Below are 18609 nucleotides of genomic sequence, written 5' to 3'. Positions count from 1 at the left end.
TGACCCTTTGAGCCCAAAGCCAGTGCCTGCATCTTGGGCAATCATAGCTCAAATCTCATTTCAAATTATCGATTGATTAGTTAACCTTGTCATCACTGGCAAGTACTCTAACTACTTAAAATGCTCAGCATGTGTGTGTGTGAGTGAGTGTGTCTGTGTAATAGTGGGGTGGTGAGTAGGTGGATGTGTACATGAAACACAACAATTATCGAGCGACGAAGAGTGATATGCATTCAATATTCATAAATGCAAAGAGTATTGTGTGTGTGCCTATCGCTATGTCCATATGTCTATATTTATACCCATTCCTAGAAGGCCTGTGAGTGTGTGTGTGTGTGTGTGAGCCTTGACACGCTTGTTAAATATCTATTCTTATTTTCCCTTTCTATGGAAATTTTGCAAAATATTTTACTGCAATCGCAAGTCTTACTTCGATTGGAACTAAAGTTTTCATAACGATGACAGATTTTTATCAAAATTTTAGTTGAAAATATGTTAAAATTTTTTAAAAATTATGAGTCTCCTCTCGCTGTATTCTACTTTATAATGTGTATTCAGTAAGAATAACTATTAGTGCGGAAGAATATTTGGACATATTTTATTTTAACCATAATATATGTAGGTACTACAAACAAAAAGAGTTATTTATGCACAATCCACAAACAAAAAAATACTTGTTCTGTGAGAACAAATGTAGCAAAAAGAAAAAAAACATAATTTTTAAAACCAAAGTTTCTAGTATTCATTTATATTCATGTGATCAATTAAAAGCATATTCAGCGAGAATATGCCAAAAGCTAAGGTTAAGGATTCTGTTTGATCGGCCCTTCATTTGCTGGTATGCTGAGTCATCGGGCTCAATGCGAACTAAGACCTTGCAGTTGTAATGTAAATTTATGGATAAATGTTCGTATAACTAAATTTAAGTTTGTGAATTCTCTTGAAATGCAGCCTGCGTGGTGAAATTGTTGTTGGTTATAAATGTTTAAGCGGTGCAACAACAATAATGCAACAAACGCCATGGTCATGCCACACACGCGTAACACAACGTCAGAATTCCTTGACAGAAACAAATGCGGCACGCGCAACTTAAGCACATACACACACACACACACACACACACACACACACACACACACACACACACACACACACATTGAAGGAGACAGGGAGAGAGGGAGGGAGGGAGACACTCACATGTGCATACAGCTGTTGGGTGGCAGGTTGAGTAGGTGGGAGGGTTCTCGGCCGATGTTTTATGCACGATTTAAGAAAAATATTACAACAACAACAAAAAAAAAAACACAAAAAATATACAAATAAATAAAAGCCAAAAGAAAATACGATTTCTGCTTTTGTTGCTCGTATGCATGTGTGTGTGTGTGTGAGCTGCTGCTGCTTTGAATGAAATGAGGCGCCTGGTGAGGGGTGAGGGTGAGGGGGGCGAAGGGCGAGAGAGGTGAAAGACGGGTGGATGGGTTGGGCTTTTGTTTCAATTTTTTTTTTATTTTTAGGTGTTTGGCATTATAAGCACCAAAAAAACAAAATGATGATACGGACGGTAAAACACACGTACACGAAATCCAGGGTTGCAAACACACAGAAATTTGTAGATTTTTTGTTGTTTTTGCTGTCAGAGTTGCCGCCTGCCGTTGTTATTTGTTGTTGCTACTTGTTTGTTAGCGTCCTTATTTTTTTTTCTTCTCTTGTTTTTTTTTTCGACTTTTTTGTTATTTCTGTTGTATTTTGAACATACGCGTGCGCCAAAAACACGTACACGCACACGCACACACGAAGGAAAATTAAATACGCTAAATGGGAGGAAAACATTTATGTCCGTGTGTTGGGTGTGTGTGTGTGTGTGTGTTTGAGTGTGTACAGAAAGAGACAGAGATAGTGCGAGAAGTATAAAATTAACTATTATCGCAAAGCGGTTGGAACAAACACGCGGCATTCAAATTGCCGCACCTAGAAAATACCCGCATGGGAGGGCGGGGGTGAAACATTCGAGCAGCGGTTGGCAAGGTGAGGAGAGGAGTGGCAAGAGGGAAGTTGGATACTATGTTGAGGCCAGGGGATTTAGTAATATGGTTGTTTAAATTACGCCACCCTGTGTTTTTGTGTTATTGCTGCTGTTGTTGGCGTGGGCGTTGTCATATCGACCGCACGACACGAAACAAGAGTAGAACACACACACACATTCACACAAAGACACACACACAAACACACACACACACACACATGCATATGTACATGCAGTTGGTAGAGGTTGTAAAAACAGTTCAATTAATTTAAATAATTAAATGTGGGACAAAATGTGTTTTAATTACGCTGCGCAAAACTGTTGAGAACCGTAACGAAACGAAACATGGTAGAAGTAAAATGTAATATTTACAGGCACAAAAGCGAACACACACACACCAAATACCGCACTCACACACTAACCAACGCCACACAACACACACAAACACACACTCTACATACATTGTATATGTGACCATAACTCATGCTCCCATGAGAATTGTGTCTGGGCAATTTTTGTAGCATACTTTTTTGGGCGGGTTGCAAGGGCAGCTCATAAAGCAAGCGGCAAACTGATTAAACAGTAAGAGAGGGAAAGAGTGGGGAGTGTAGCCAACGCTCCTGTTGTATAATTGGCTTGCATATTTAATTGTGTTCATGAATTATTATTGAACTCTATTTTTGGTAGCTACACACAAAAAGGCCTCAATAGAAATTCTAACATTTGCCGCACGAAAGGTTCGAATGACCATAAAAAAAAGTCTCAAGTGCAATAACTTTTCATTTGTATTCCTTGTAGGCTTGGAAACAAATGCCCCAAAAGAACATTTTTTCCCTTTGACGAAACATAAATTGTAATCACTTGTCAGTGCTTTATAAATAAAGCTAATTAAAGCTATAATATCAACTTTTAATTATTGAGTGAATGAAAAACTTTTGACTCTGGTCTATTTATAGTTCTTGAATATTTACTTTCCACTCTTATCAAAAATCAATTGTTTCAACTAGGGTGTTAGGTGTGTGTGTGTTTCCATACAAATTGTTGTTTTTTATGGTGTTATTCTGCGTTTTCTGGTTTAATGTTTCTGTCAGTCGCTTAAGTGCAGTTTTGTCGTACGTCGTCTGTCAGACATATGTTACAATCTATATGGTACAACTACGGAGGAATGGGGGAGAGAGGCACTAAGGAATTCTTGTTGATGTTGTTTTTGTTTTCTTACCAGCTTCGTCTGGCATTAGCTGAAAGAAGTGATCGGGCGGTTGTGTTGCAGCCTTGACATTACGTGGCGCTGCCGGAGCGTCTTCTAATTGAATTTGAATTTTTCGCAGCGCAGCATCATCATATATATCCGTCATATATATATATATATATTTATATGTATATGTGATTAATTTATACATATATTTGTCCATCAAAACGTCGGCGGGGAAAAATTCGAAATTCAATACGCGATTTGATTGAGTTGAGTTGATGCGATGATTAGTATGATAAACAAATTAGAGAGAGAGAGAGAGAGAGACGATAGTATCGTATGAGAGAGCGAGAGAAAAAAAGAGAGAAAAAGAGAGAGAGAGAGCGTTATGTTAGAGCCAATCCAATTGTAAATTTGTGCAAAATTCGTTTGGTTTTCTTCTTATGAGAATATGTGCAAGGCAAAACCCAAAGAAAAACAAAACCAAAAAAAAAAAACGTTTACAGTTAAAAGCAAAAAACATAGACAAAACATAATGTGGAGAAAAGGCTAGTTAGGATATTAAATTGGGTTGTTGGTGAACTTACCGAGGGTGCGCACAGTCATCACCTTACTCATCATACCATCGCCAAGGACATTTCGTCCTACCACTTGAAATTCGTAAGTGGTCCCCGAGGCCAAGCCATTGATCGTCACCTGAGTACTGCCCGACGGTGTCACCGAGATCGTTTGCCAGTCATTTACACCAGCCTCGCGATACCATATGGTGTAGTCCTGTTTATACTCTGACCCGCCACTATAGCCAGGCAGCCACTGCAGCGTGATGGAGGATTCGGTTGCCTTGCCTGTGATATTGTAGGGGGCATGCGGCTGCGTACCCTCTATAACAAGTTGAGTGACAGCCATTAGGGTGGCCACCTCATTGGAGACAACACACTGATAGTAGCCAAAGTCTTCGCGCCGTAAATTCTCAATGGTGATATTGCCGCCGCCGGAGATTTTGATGCGGTTCCGTTGCTCTGAGGGTGGTCCACCCGGCCCGCCTGCCCCTAGTTGTTCGCCCTCCTGGCGCTGCCATTTGATTGTGGGCCGCTCAGTGCCCTCGGCTTCGACAGCATCGCAATGCATCTCCACACTGTCGCCTACTTTGCGCTGATAGAGGGTCTCTGGCTCCACTGTGAAGGTCGGGGGCTTGCGTACCAGAACCTCCATTGTGCCAGATGAACCTTGAGTGCCTTGAGCGTTGTACGGGGTGCAGGTGTAGCGACCCTGATGATCTTCATTCACACGTGTAAAGAGCAGTGAACCATTTGCCATTACCACAATATCCTTCATTTGATAAGGCTCCAGCAGTCGTTTATCCTTGGTCCAAGTGACATACTGCAGTTGGGGATTCGATTTGATATAGCACTGAACAACGCCAGCAAGGCGGAAGGGTAGGTATTGCACTGTAGGAGTGAAGGTCACTTTGGCTGGATCTGGAAATGAAGAAACAATATGAACAACTGGATGGGCAATTTACTTCTCTGTCTTTTCCTTACATTCCACACTGAGATAGGCCGATGCACTCTGTGGATCACCGATGCCATTTGTCACCTCGCACAAATACTGCCCCGAATCGTCGGCGCTGATGGGATTAATGATAAGCGAGCCGTCCTTTCGTATGGTCACTCTCGTCTCCAGCGAGGCCACTTCACGTACGGGTGAGCCCTCACGGAACCAGCGGACAGTGACATTGCCCGGCATGGCCTTAGCCTCGCATGAGAATATTACCTTTTCGCCCTCCAATTTCGTTTGATTGGTGGGCGGCACCTGGGACGACAAACAAAGGGAGCAGGGGTTAAAATAAAGGATTCCATTTAAATCCGGGTAATTGGGTATTAAGAGAAACTTATTCACTGAATTCAAATCATGAGCGCTGTTTGTTGCGGGAAGTCTCTGTTCATCTTGAGATAAGTAAGGATAAGTCAACTTCTCCTAAACGTGATGGGGCAAATACTGTAGAATGCAGTTTCTTTTTTTGGTTTTATTATAAAGATATTGTCAAACTTCTGGGGTATCCCTCGTATGCGCTCATGGGTAATAACATTTTTGCTCTCCGCTGTCACTACTAGTATGATATGTGAAAGTTTAGGGTTCGTTTTGTATTCCTCGACTTCACTCACTGCTATTGACAACTTGTCAGTCAAATGTCAAAAAATGAGAAAAAAAACCAAGAGAAGAAGACGAAAGGAATACTGTTTTTTTTTGCCTTTTCTACTACATTTCGTTCGTCAGAGTAATTGCATGAGTGCATTTGGCCTCTTCGGTTCAATCTCCTTTACCTTCTCCTTGCCTGACTGACTGCCTTCGATTCGTTTGGTTTATTTAATGTCTATCAATTTGCTTTCTGGCCAATTTGCTTGTGGCAAAATGTTTCTCTGCAATTGATTTAGTTTTAGTTATGAAACCCAAGCAATTGTGATATGGGTTTTTGTTTCTTCTCGTCAAATTGAAATCCTAAGCAAATTCTATACGGTTACACTATACATACGTATGTATGTCGCTATGCTGTTTTGTAGTCGTGTGTAAGTACTGTACTGCTGTTCTGTTCAGAAAACCGCCAAAAAGGTCAAAGTTCAAGTTGTTGAAGCTTAAGCCTGCTTTGCTTCCGTTCGAGCTGGCTTTTTCCTCCATCCCCATTTCCCGGGCCTCACCTCAGCAGCTAACTGTAAATAACCGAAATGCAAATGCATTAGCGGAACTCGCAAAAAGTATGCTACGCTTTTCCACATACGCTATATACAAAACGTACTCACATACATATATGTACATACATATGTATGTACCTCACATAAGGCCAACGACAACGGCATATGAAACGACGCAAGGAGCGGGGGCATATGTATGAGACGATGCAGAAAGCAGAGCACTAAAAATGGAAGCAATGTAGGAGGGTAGAAGGAAGTGGCTAAAAAGTGCCTGTGCAGCCCCTATGCAGTGTATATGAGAAGGATGTGTACTTGTATGCACATAGTAAATAGTCGAGATTTCGGTGGGGAGGAATAGAGACTTAGGGGGAATGACCATGTCAAGTGTTTGCCTCGCGGGCTAGCTGTTATATACCCTTGCAAAATCGTATGGCTGAAAGCATTTTTGGCCAGAAGTGTTAAGCAACAAGAAGCCAAAACCGAATTCAAAACTTGAAGAGATGGAAAAAGTAAAAAACTATAACCTAAATTGGCAGCGTTATATCTATCTACTTAAATTTGTACTTGCTTATGAAAAACAATTTTCCATTATCGGCTTAAATTTGTTTCCCTCTCTCTCACACTCTCCCTCTATCGAACAACGCAAAAAAGTATGCTAAATTATTGATATTAATATCTCTTTACCAAAGAGCTTTGCTTTAAATAAGCAGATAATTTATCCATTGCAAATGTTGATCCTAACTAAGAGTATATTAATCATTACAAACTTATTACCACTGAAATTGAATTATTTTCATCATAGCAGATCAGAATTGGACACAATCTATTAAAACTGATAGTTGATTGTGCGAATTCAAGAGAGATTTGCTTATAAATTTAAACTTGCTAACATATATGAGGATTACTCTTTAATTTATGTACCAAATTTATGTTTATGGGATTAGCTACGAATACTAATTCCAGATAAATCTATGTGGCTTTTCTATATATAGGGTATATCGACGTTGTCGCTCCCAATTGGCCTTCTTCATGTTGGGAAAAAATTTTGTACATTTTTTGTTTGCGCGCTTTGAGGGTTTAAGCCAGTTTTTCCTGTAGGCCAAACATTGTATAGCTCGTTTCACGTCTGCTGATTTATGAAGTGGCCCCAAATATGTGTGTATGCGTGGATGTGTAGGACCTACACATATTTGTATTTATAGTAGGTATACATATTGAAAGTAATTATTTGATTTTTCCATTTGATGTGAAAGCGTTGAAACGAAATGCTGTTTACTTTTTGTATTTGCTTTATATATGCAAAATGCATGAAAATATGCGAAAATGATGAGTGGAATAGAGTATAGAAGAAAATAACAAAGGGAAAAATCGCACAAAACTTACTGTTATAGTAAATTTCTCATTGATAGCATTGGGATGAGCCGCTGCTTTATCCTTCTAAATTGAATTGAAAAGCTATAATTAGTTATTTTTGCAAGGCAACTAACATGAAATGAACAATTTGGTTAGCCAATGTTCGGTTATGCCATTCATTCCCCATGTTCTATTGAAAACTAGCACTTTTTTCTTATCTGCATGTATTTTTTTGTATCTGAATTTCTAGTTTTTGATCTTGGTTTTTTTTTTTTTGTTGGTTTGATTGATTTTTAATAATCTCAATTTAAGTAATTAGGGTTTTTACCATGATTACAGCGCCGCCCGCAATTATAACACGGGCCGTATGGGAGACTTGTCCCTCACCATTGCGTGCAATGCAAGTATATTCCCCGATATCCTCGTGGCGTATTGTTGAGATCCGTAGTTCGGTGCCATCATTGAAGATGCCCACCGTGGGCGATGGATCCACAGGATTGGCATCCTTGTACCAAAGTATTTCCGGTGTCGGCGTGCCATCGGCCTGGCAATTGAGTATAATTGAATCACCTGAAATGAGACAAAATGGGGCAAAATGAGAAGAGAAGAAATGTCAAATTAGTAAGTAAGATAAGTGCCCCATAATTATAACGCTTTTTTTCGAGAATGGCGAGAATGCAAAGGAGAAGGACAAATGCATTTTCATTCCCCACTCTGCGTTCCCCCCACATCTTCCGTTGTGTGCGAGTGTTGCCTCTTTGTCTGTGCCAACTGTCGCGTGTGTAGACAATGGGGCTTAGCTTTGTTGCACTCACCACCACAGAGCACTGTGAATGGAGGAGCGCGAAGGCTCCCATTGTTTGGCCGTCGGGTAGTGCTTTGTCTTGTGCCATTTTCAGGTGACGCATTTCCGTCGCCAAGTTGAGCTACTTGGACGTTGATTAAGTGGCGGAAATTTGATTCGTTGTGATTGCCAAACATACAAAAGGCTTATCGATTTATTTTTCATTCACTTCTTTTTTCAGTTTTTTTTTTATTTCTCTTTGGTTTTTTCCATTTTGCCATTGGCCAAAGATGACAAATGTGAGTAGAAAGGGAAAGTAAAGCAAAGATCTAAACTGGATGTAACTGGGTGCTAGAGCAGCAGCAAACATCAAGAACAAGTTCAGTTCATTCAAAGGTGACAAACTCATTTGGGGGCACTGCAACAAATTGCTGGCCATTTGACACAGTCAAAATTGCTTGAGGTGAAAAGGTTTTGGGGGGACGGGGAGGTAGTTACGTACCGGTTCGCTCTACTTAATCTGTGAAATGCCATTTACTTGGCCCAAAACAACTTGGCCCAAAACAGACCAAATTGGAAAAAAGAAAGAAAAGAATGACCAAGTTATCAACTAGTCGAAGTCTGTATACCCTTTGATACTTTTCGAAAATTATATTAACCTTCTTTTCAGTTCTCTTGATGGCAAAATGTACATACTCCTTTTTTACTAGGGTAGACAAAATATGAGAGAAAAGTCGTGCCATTTCGCTTTATTTATGACTGGCCATTTGTTTCTTTGCTCTTGCGTTGCGTCGCTTTGCGTTCTGTTCTGTTCTGTTTTGTTGTGTTGTGTTGCGTTGCGTTGTGTCGGGTTGTTACTCACCTAAATTAACATATATTATATCCTCTGGTGTAACACTAAAGCGCGGCGGTGCATGTACATCTAAGTGGAACCATGTACCATTCTTGTGCTGCTTGGGATCACGATTGAGGAATACGACCTTGCATTCATACCAGCCCTGATCCGATTCCCGTATATTGGTCAAATTGAGCGAGGCCGAGCCGAAGGGCGAGTCCTGCGATACTCGGGACACGCGTCCCTTATAACCTTCTTCGATGTGTTCCGGATAGCTTTCGTACCAGATGTATATGGGCAGATCAGAGCCCTGATTAAACGATGTGGAAATATATAAGATTTATTTAAATTAAGTTAAAATTTTCATATTCATGACATTTTAGTTTCGTTTCGGAACTAACTGAATTGCATTTTTGAATGTTCGATTTATATTTTACATACTCTGCGATATGATCGTTCAGACAATATTTATATCTATGTAGTTTGGATATGGATTTAACATGCGCTGGTTGGACTACGGGTTAAACGCGAGACATGACAAGTATTTACATAGATATGCAACATGCAAGCTAAACATTTCAACTTGTATTAAGTGAGACATGCAAGTGAAATCATACAAAATAACACACAAAAGCAATATTAAAGAACAATTTAAAATAAGGTAAAACAAAAAAGTGTAAAACCCTCTTATTAAGGTTAATAGATGTCCTTTCTTTGAATTAAAAATTCATTTTGCAACGCTTAATCTTACAATATTTTAGGGCAAATTAAATTTAAAACAAACAAAGCAGAAATAATAGAGAATTAAAATATTTATGTGAAAGAGAAGTTCTAGACGCCTAAGGGAGTGCCTAATGGAAATCTAATTAACAATATTAGAGTGTTAGCTATATATTTAATGAATAATACTATCTTTTATATGTCCGTTTGAACACAGTTTCCCTTTAGCGTTTTTAAAGGCCATGGAATGGTCATTTTCGGAACCTGCTCCCTTCGAATCTATCTAAGAAAGTTGCTGTTAAATGTTAATGTGGCGTATCCCAAAAGTGCAAGGATAACCCTATTTTTCTCTTTCTAAAAGGTCTATTTATCTCTTTCTAAACGGTTGAGAAGTGAAGGCTGTTGATGTTGAAGAGTATATGAAAAACCTTTATGGAATCTCACTTTTGTCTCTTTTTTAGATTTGGAAGAATACAAAATTAGACTGCAAAAGACTTGTAAAATTGTTTCCGTTTCTAAATATTTGTTATTTGAATTAAACATATTTTCCCAAATCACATTTTAAGAAAAAGGCCTTGAAAACTAAGATTGAAGGTCTCTTCCGTTACGAAAAGTGAATAAAATTATAAACTAACTGCTTTTTGATGATTTAATTGATTTTTCCCCAAAGTTTAAAACTTGTTTATGATACCAAACAACAACAAAAAGACAATAAATGATTGAATTTGTATCTTTTTGTCACAAATAAATTAAGTTGCATAACTGGTTTATATTTTCCCTTCTTCTTCCTCTCTCTCGCTCCCACTGTATGCAAGTAAACATGTGTGTGTGTTTGTGTGGGTGTGACAGTGTGTCGTTAGTTTGTTAAAGTAAAATCTACAAAACAGCCAAAACAGACAAAAACTCATCACGTTAACGTGTAGAAATTACTTTCGGCCTCTGTTGCCGCATGGTAAATATACCAACTTTTACACACACACACACACACACTCATGCGCACACACACGCAGTCACATGAGTAACCATAGCAAGATATGGTCAGGCATTTTCACTGTCAACGCGAGGAAATTGTGGCCTCTTTCTCTTGTGGCCCCTTCTCCCACCCACCATCCATTACCTCCTTCAGCAGTGTGCAAGCTCATCAACAGCATCCGCCCAGTTTCAGGGACGTTTGCCAACAATAAATCATCTGTGTGTGTGTGCTTGTCTCCCCTTTACCCCCTCTCTCCTGTTCACTCTATCGCTGTCTATGCCTCTGTTTGAATGTGTGCGAGATACATTTGAAATTCTAGCTTCTGTGCAGATAAAAAATATGCATGTCAAATATTTTTGTTTCTATTTTTTTCCTCTTTTTCTTCTATGTTTTTTTCTGTGTTGTTGCTCGACGAAAATTGGGGTTAACCTGCAATCGGCCCCAAAATCGTTGGCACCGCTCTGTATCTCTCCCCTCTCATTCATTTTTCCTGTTCAAAAATATGGCATATATGCACATATTTCGAGTTATTGTGTTTGTTTTCGCAAAACAAAGCTCGACAAAACAGCATAGGAACGAATATGAGAGTGTAACTGGATTTGTGCCAAAAGTAATTCTTTTTTTTTTATGTAATCATCAACATTAACCGTGGAAACACAATCGAAAGATGCTTAACAGATGTTGTAATTGTTCTTCTATATGGACAAATAAAATTTGATCCGAAAGCACTGTATAAAAAAGGTATAATCTTAAATAAAACGCCAAGTTAACTGAAATGCTGTTTATTTCATGTACATATTCAGGATGAAACTGTTTGCTTTTCATTGGGAGAGATCGCTGAAATTATATGATTTCTATACATAGAGACCTATTAATTAACAAAGATCGATCTGCAAAAGTAAAGCCTAACCGTAGTCACTTAGTTGATGGTAATCAATAACCATAATATCATTATCCGATAACCTTAATTTAAGGAAAATGCTACGGTAATATTATGGCATATCCACTGTGTATGAAAATGTTCTCAAAGATTATGGTAAAGAGTCCTGAAATAATTGGTTTGAAAATTACTTATGTGTCCATGCCAGAGACATCTAGAGTTAATCGATTTATTTATGTAATTAGATGTGGGGCGTGCAGATATATGACCTCCGCTCCGCTCAATGTTGTCTCCAGTTTCCTCCCTTCTTGACTCATATTGCTTTGGTTATTAAAACTTATAGACATTTTAATAATAATTTTCTAGGCTGACGTATGAAATAATTTGCTCTGGCATATACACACACCGCTCAGATACCAAAAACATGTCAGCAAAGGACATGAGAGTCAAGAATGGTGGTGCGGAATGGAAAGGTTGGAAGGGAAGGGTCCTTCCTTTGTGGAGGCCAAAATTAATATTCGCACTCTCTCGCACAGCGAAGCGTCATAAGTTGGCTCAGTAAACATTTTTCCGCTTAATTTATTCAGTAGCAATTAATTTAGATTGCAACTAAGGCAACGCCAAGGGAGCCAGAGAAAGAGATGGACGGATAGACAGACAGACCGACCGACAGACAAATGGACGCCTGACAAGTTGCTCTTTAAAGCGAATACCCAGAGAGAAGGGCAATCTTTAATAATGGAGACAGAGAGACAAACTGAACTAAATAAACTTATGTGTGTAATTACACACACAAATAGAGCAAATACGGAAAAAAGAGAGACAAAAAGCGAGGGAGAGAAAAACGAGGGCATAAATTAAAAGCTAAAGCCATGTTTAATCCCTTTAATTCGACCATTTTGCCAGATGCCTGGATGGCTTTTGTATGTATTTTTTTATCGCAAGAAAACATAAACTTGCTTTTTGTACTCGTTGCCCATTTATAGTGGGGGAAGCATGCACGGCAGGAAGATGGTTTCACCCTCTCAATCCGGGACTCGAGCATATGTTTTTGTCCCCTTTAACCGTAACTACAGATTCCTCATTGTTTCCATATCAATCCCCCGATTCTTTCAACCGTTATTTTCCTAACTCTAATTAAATCAATCAGTTTAATTACCCTTTAATCGATAATTAATTGAAGAAACTATGAATTGTTATTAGATTTCCCAGGATGGACATATTGAAAGAGTTTTTCATCATATCTTTATTGTTCCAAACAATTACTGTTTGATTAAAGTCCTTTATTCTCTTCATATCCTAATAATGGGCATTACAAAGTCGAGCAAGTTGAACTTTAGTGTACAGAATTGTTAGTTCGTGTTGCTGCTTTTTTCAGTACTTATAACTTTGTTTGGCATTAAAATTGCTTGTAAAACTTTTCACTTGGCACAAAAAGCGACGTTATCTAGCCCAACACACACACACACACACACACACTCACAGAGGGGAAGGGCAAGGATGAAAGATGGGAGAATACTATAACTTTGACTGCATTCCGTGACTTTGACGTCATCCTCATCCCTCTCTAGGCCACAGTCACTTTATTATCCTTGCGGTTTTTTCTTAGTTTTTGCTTTTTGAAGAAAAGTTAGCTTTCTGCCTGCCTGCCTGCCTGACTGACTGACTGACTAACTCCCTACCCATCGCATAGTCTCCCCTCCAAGTCAGTGGGTGTAGGCGCGCTATGAAATTATGGAAAGTAAGCTGTTTCGAGGTTGAGGTTATTTCCAACTTAGTTAGTCGGTTTCATCAAAGTTTATCTTCCACCACTCCCCAGATAAGAAATAGCTATTGTATAGTAATTTGCACTGGTCAATAATCAAAACATGCAACAAAATAATTACAAAATATTAACAAACAAAAGTGAATTCTAGTGTACAATTGAAAATATGTATAATTTCACGTTTCTGTGTGTGTGTGGGCATGTGGGATGTAGAGGGCTGGTGGAGTCGGTGAGATTGTTGTGCTAACTAAATATCTGATTTGATTTCAAAATATTTGCATAATAGAAATGGCAATCATTTCGAGGAATTTGCAGTGGTTGCCGCTGAATTGTGGCCTAGTGAAATTGTGTAAAGTTCAATAAAGTCAGAATGGGCTGTGGTAGGTAAAACAACGAATTCTCCACAAGATTCATTTCAATTTGTCTGTTGTCGACATCCGCGTATTGCCAAAGGTCGACTAAAATCACATTGGTGGTGAAAAGCCGCATTATGGAAATTTTACATTTCCCGGGAAATGAAACAGACTTTGAAAGACATTTTAAGGTACACATTATTGTTCCTTGAAACAGTTGAGCACGAAAGGACAACAGTCTGATCGATACAATGCGTTAAATATTTCGTTAAATGATTGCTTTTTAAATTTCGTGATCGCGGGGGATCAAGTTAATTCCTTACTTAATGTTTTGTAAATTTTACTCAGCGAATTATTGTCGAAATATATGTATTTACTTTCACCAATGATGGGAAAAAAACAAGAGAAAAGTTGCGTTTTTCTTTTTTTAATCACAGACACGAGTTTCGTGCGATTATGCCAGCATTTTCTTTTGAAAGTTTCAGGGAATTTGCATATGATAGTACGTTGTTCGAAATATTTGCATTTGGTTTATCTCTGACCGGCAAATTTGCATATTATCTTGGGCGAACTCTGTTGCGCTTCAGCTTCATTTCTGTCTCTTCAAAAATGTGTGTACAATTGAGTGTGTGGGTGTGTGTGTGTGTGTGTGTGTGTGAGTGTGTGCATGGTGGGGGTGGGTTAAGTGGTTGGGTGGTGGTATAAAGGCGTAACGTGGCGGTGGTGGGCGGTGCAGCGGTTTGCATTTGAATTTTTGGCTCGCAACTAAAATCTTGACATAAAAACGTGTCGATATTTTCAATATTGTTCTTTTGATAACATTTTTGTTTTCAATATTATTTTTGCTTTTCTATGGCGACTAATTTGTGACTAATTTTTTATTGGATGATAATATATTCAATAATTGAAATTGGTTTTTGTGAAAGAATTGATATTTTTTGATTTTTGGATTTTGATTTGATTTGCAAATGGTTTGATTGATTTCTGTTTCTTCTCTTTCGCTCTCTTTGGTTTTTGTGGGGTTTCTCTTTCGATTCCCATTTTCTTCAATTGTAAATAAATTTTATTAGCAATTTTTGTTTGTTCGTATTTTTTTTTTTCGCAAAAATATTTCTTTTTATCTAGTTATGTGTATTTGGTGTATTTTGTGTGTGTTTGTGTGTGTGTGTGTGTGTGTAAGAAAGAAAAATTCAAGTGAATCTGAATTCTGCCCTAAAGCTTCAGCTGCAAATGAATAAAATTATGGCTACCATCAAGTTGGGCATTTTATTAAGCACTTTTTCAACAACTTGTGGCACGGAGAATACATACAATCAAATGGAACTCAAACTCGAAGATTTCAAATTATCGAACTGAAATTCAAGAAGGCGTAATGCCAATTTCGGGCAAGAAAAATGAATAATGAAATCAAAAATAAAATAAAAACGTATAAATCACACTGGAAAAATAAAAACAAAACACTCTTGCTAATGCCAAATATGAAACATATTTGTACGAAATTGTTTCTCATTTCAAGCTAAATCGATACACACAAAACATGAGCAATATTTATTGATATACAATTATTAGCAGCAGCAACAGCAGCAGTTTTAATTAACTTTGCTAAAGCCTGAAGCTTTCAATACCATACAGAAACAAAAACTGATAACCGAAAACTGTATACTCTTAAAGGGGATGCTCATCGTTAATTGTTGTTAATTATAATTAAGTATAATTGCTTGTATTGAGTGGAGTAGCTTTTTGTTTTTTAATTAGTTAGTTAGTTAATAGATAAGTTGAGCAAAAAACATTAATTATTGGGGGGATAGTAAGTTGCTTTTTCTTATTTCGTTGTCTGTCTTCTGTTTTCGGACTTCTGTGTTTCTCCTTACATTCTTTTTGTTTGTCTTTAACACTTTGTTCTTTCTTGTTTGTTTTCGTTATGTTTTACTTTTTTTTTTGCTTTTTTGTTCTTTTTGCGTATCTCTCAAACAACAATGTAATATATAAAAAAAGAGAGTTTAGAGAAGAAATGTTATCTGGTGATATCGTACCGTTTCGCTCACCTTCTTGTCCCACTGCAGGACATACGGCACCGGATGGTCGTGGGGGAACTCAACGTGGCAGTTGAAGATGACTCCCTCGCCCAGTATGGCTGTGATATGCACAGCATCTTCTGCAAAACAAGAACAAAATTTAAGAGATTAAACAATTGGATTTGGTTTAACTTAACACATAATGGAAATTATTTTCAATATGTTGCATACTTATGAGAGCTAACTTGGGTCCTTCCAAAATTTAGATATTCAACTTTCTATTAAAAAAGCTTAAGTTCCCAAAGCTAGGATTACACTTTGTAAATATATTCGTTTAAGTGTTCTACATCAATCAAGACAACAATTGCATACTTTTGGGAGCTCAAGTTACCCAATTCACGATTGTCTGTTGTTTTTTGGCCATACGTAGTATGTAAATGTTGAAAAATTGAATAGCATTCCTATGATAGTAGATTTTACTAATTTGATTGAACTAATTTGAACCCCTAGACAATTCACCATTAAGATGGGACTCCTTTGTCATTGAGGGTCTTGCAAGTTCCTTTACACTTTTTTCTTTATCATTTTCTTTCATATGTTTTGTAATTTTATCTGTTTGGTTTTTTAATTTCTGTTGTCGGATAAATTAGTTTTCCATCATATCAAAGATGTTTTTACTGAGAGATGTTAAAACTTGTTATATGCCGAAGTTTGTATACCCTTACAAGTTCTTTGTGTTACACTTTCCTATCCGGTAGGCATAAAAGCAACAAACAAAACTTTTCATCCAAAGAGTCAAATTTCCACCGAAACAAGGATATAGAAACTCGTCTCATCGGGTTAATCGAGAATATATGTATATACTTTAGATAACCGGTGATTCTTTTCTTCACATGTTGCACCCTTCTGACCAATATTAATACGGAGCAACAAAAGAGCAAGAGAAATTCTTTTTCTATGGTCTACGTCAAGTCACATGTCGCATGTCAAGTGCTGGTCATTGACTGATGTTTCCGCAGCAGGTCAAACTCTGATGACACGACCGGGACTTGGGTTGAGTTTTTCTCTCTGTGTTTTTTTGTGTAGCTTGTCTTAGACATCAGTTACCTGCCATAAGAAGAAGAAGGACTCCAGCAGTCTATTGACAGTGTCTATTCCCACTTCTCTTCTCTAACCAGGCTATCACACTTGATGACGAAACGTGACATTTCATTAGCGTTTGCCTCTCGGCGCCCGGATACTCGAAACCAGACTGAGACTGTGCGATATGCGGTGAGTTTGCTGTCAGTTTCAGTGTCCATGTCCGTTTCAACTAGGCACCCGCTGATTAGCTTTGCTTCTCCCAGGTCAAGAGAAGTGTTAGTTATGCATGCATGTAGCTGTGCATGCTGACAACCTTTTAATTGCCAAAAACTGACTTAAATTTGGCCAAAGCAAAATACTTTTCGGACACAATTGTTTAGAGAACGCATATGTAAATGGATTGTCGGAAGAACAGGACAAGTAAGAACAAATGCAGTAACCAACTGTTTCCTGTAGCAAACTCACAACACTCACGCATATGTGGACTTTTGCAAGGGTTGTTTAAGAAGTTTGTGAAAACAATGTCAATATGAATATGTAATAAAGTACCATTGTATGTGCTTCTATTTGAAGTTTAGCACATTTTCCAATTGTTACACACTCTTAATTTTCTTTCATGTCCTGAAATAGTGTGCACATTCATATCAAAGTGTCGATACTTTAGTGATTTTGCTAAAACTTCTTGTGTCGACCCCTCCCTTTCTATACATACATATATATATAGAGCTGATGCCGTAGATGACTAGTTGTGGTCCTGGTCCCTAGTCTCTGCCAGAGCCTGTCTGCCCTCCTTTGGCATGACACTAAACTTGTTAACAAACAACTTTTGACCCGCACATGGACCTCTCTGTCAACTGCATTGAGCGAAACGAGGAGAGGGGATGCTGTTGCATTGTATCGAACGGAACATTCTCTATCTGTCTCTATGGCAGCTGGTAATAAGGTTAAGCAAAGTGTTGAATGGTAAATTGGTATTGGAAACGGAATCTAAACCGGAATTGGAATCGATGCAAGCTAGCCAAACGAAATCAAGTTAATGTATTTTGCATAATTTACTTCCTTCAATGTTTTGTTGTGTGTGTAGACACACACAGCTGCAAAAACATCCACGCCAAAGACAATAGTAGCACAAAAATGATTGAGAGAAAGAGAGAGAGCAAGAGAGTGATAAAGACAAAGATGAAGCTGTCTGTCAGACAGAGGCTCTCGTCAAGGACTTGCAGTCTAAACATTTTATGCACAGTGTGCACGCTTGTTGACTTTGGGCATTTACATAAATTTATGTTAACTTGGTCAGGCTTTAACTATGAAAGTGCCCTCACTCTTAGAATTCTTTGCCTCCTCGTATATTCACATCCACTTCCACTTGTGCGTCTATTGCCCTTTGTTAATGTTGTAGACATGTCGCCTAGTCAACCCTCATAGGAGAGAGAGACAGAGAGTGAGCATAAGCTAGGCTGGCAGGCTACTACCAGCAGGATGTCAAAAGTCCCAGCGTGTGTTTCTGTCGTCGCAGTCGTCGCGCTTTTTGATGGCGTTAACATGCAAAAGTGGTTTCATTATGCCATTCGCAAAATGTCCTTCAACCCAAAGGCAATGCCAACGGCTCAGCCGGGATAGCATTGGAGGAATGGAGGCTAAGCAATAGAATGGGGGAATGGAATGGACTCCTTACTTCAGCTTGAGTTATTCAGCTGCGTACTTCAGTGTTTTCATTGATTCAAGTTAAGTTGAGTCGTTTACGAAGAAAAACTCATTTCGGCTTCATCGGCGAATGCTCGGGGCAAGTGATAACCTTTCGACCGCGCCTCAGCAGCAGCACTAGCAAATTGGCCATCGTTCTAGGAATCTGAAGAGGTTTTTCCAATTTTCAACTAAATTAAATTAAATTAATTCAATTTAATTCACTTCAAGCACTTCACGGTACATTGAACGAGATGCTT

General features: G+C 38.4%; 1 protein-coding gene across 1 annotated transcript in view; it reads right to left on the bottom strand.

Moving 5' to 3' along the window:
* LOC6644390 (protein turtle) overlaps positions 1-18609 on the bottom strand; it is a 49433-nt gene that overhangs the window by 10222 nt on the left and 20602 nt on the right. The window contains 6 exon segments of the mRNA XM_002066627.4: positions 3243-3326; positions 3803-4693; positions 4757-5027; positions 7587-7828; positions 8905-9187; positions 15602-15723. Coding sequence (XP_002066663.2) covers positions 3243-3326; positions 3803-4693; positions 4757-5027; positions 7587-7828; positions 8905-9187; positions 15602-15723 — 1893 coding nt within the window.

The sequence above is a fragment of the Drosophila willistoni genome (assembly GCF_018902025.1).
Source record: "Drosophila willistoni isolate 14030-0811.24 chromosome 2R unlocalized genomic scaffold, UCI_dwil_1.1 Seg167, whole genome shotgun sequence".
In the NCBI taxonomy this organism is placed as follows: domain Eukaryota; kingdom Metazoa; phylum Arthropoda; class Insecta; order Diptera; family Drosophilidae; genus Drosophila; species Drosophila willistoni.
Note: the sequence above shows the minus strand (reverse complement) of the source record. Positions and strands in the feature narration are given on the sequence as shown.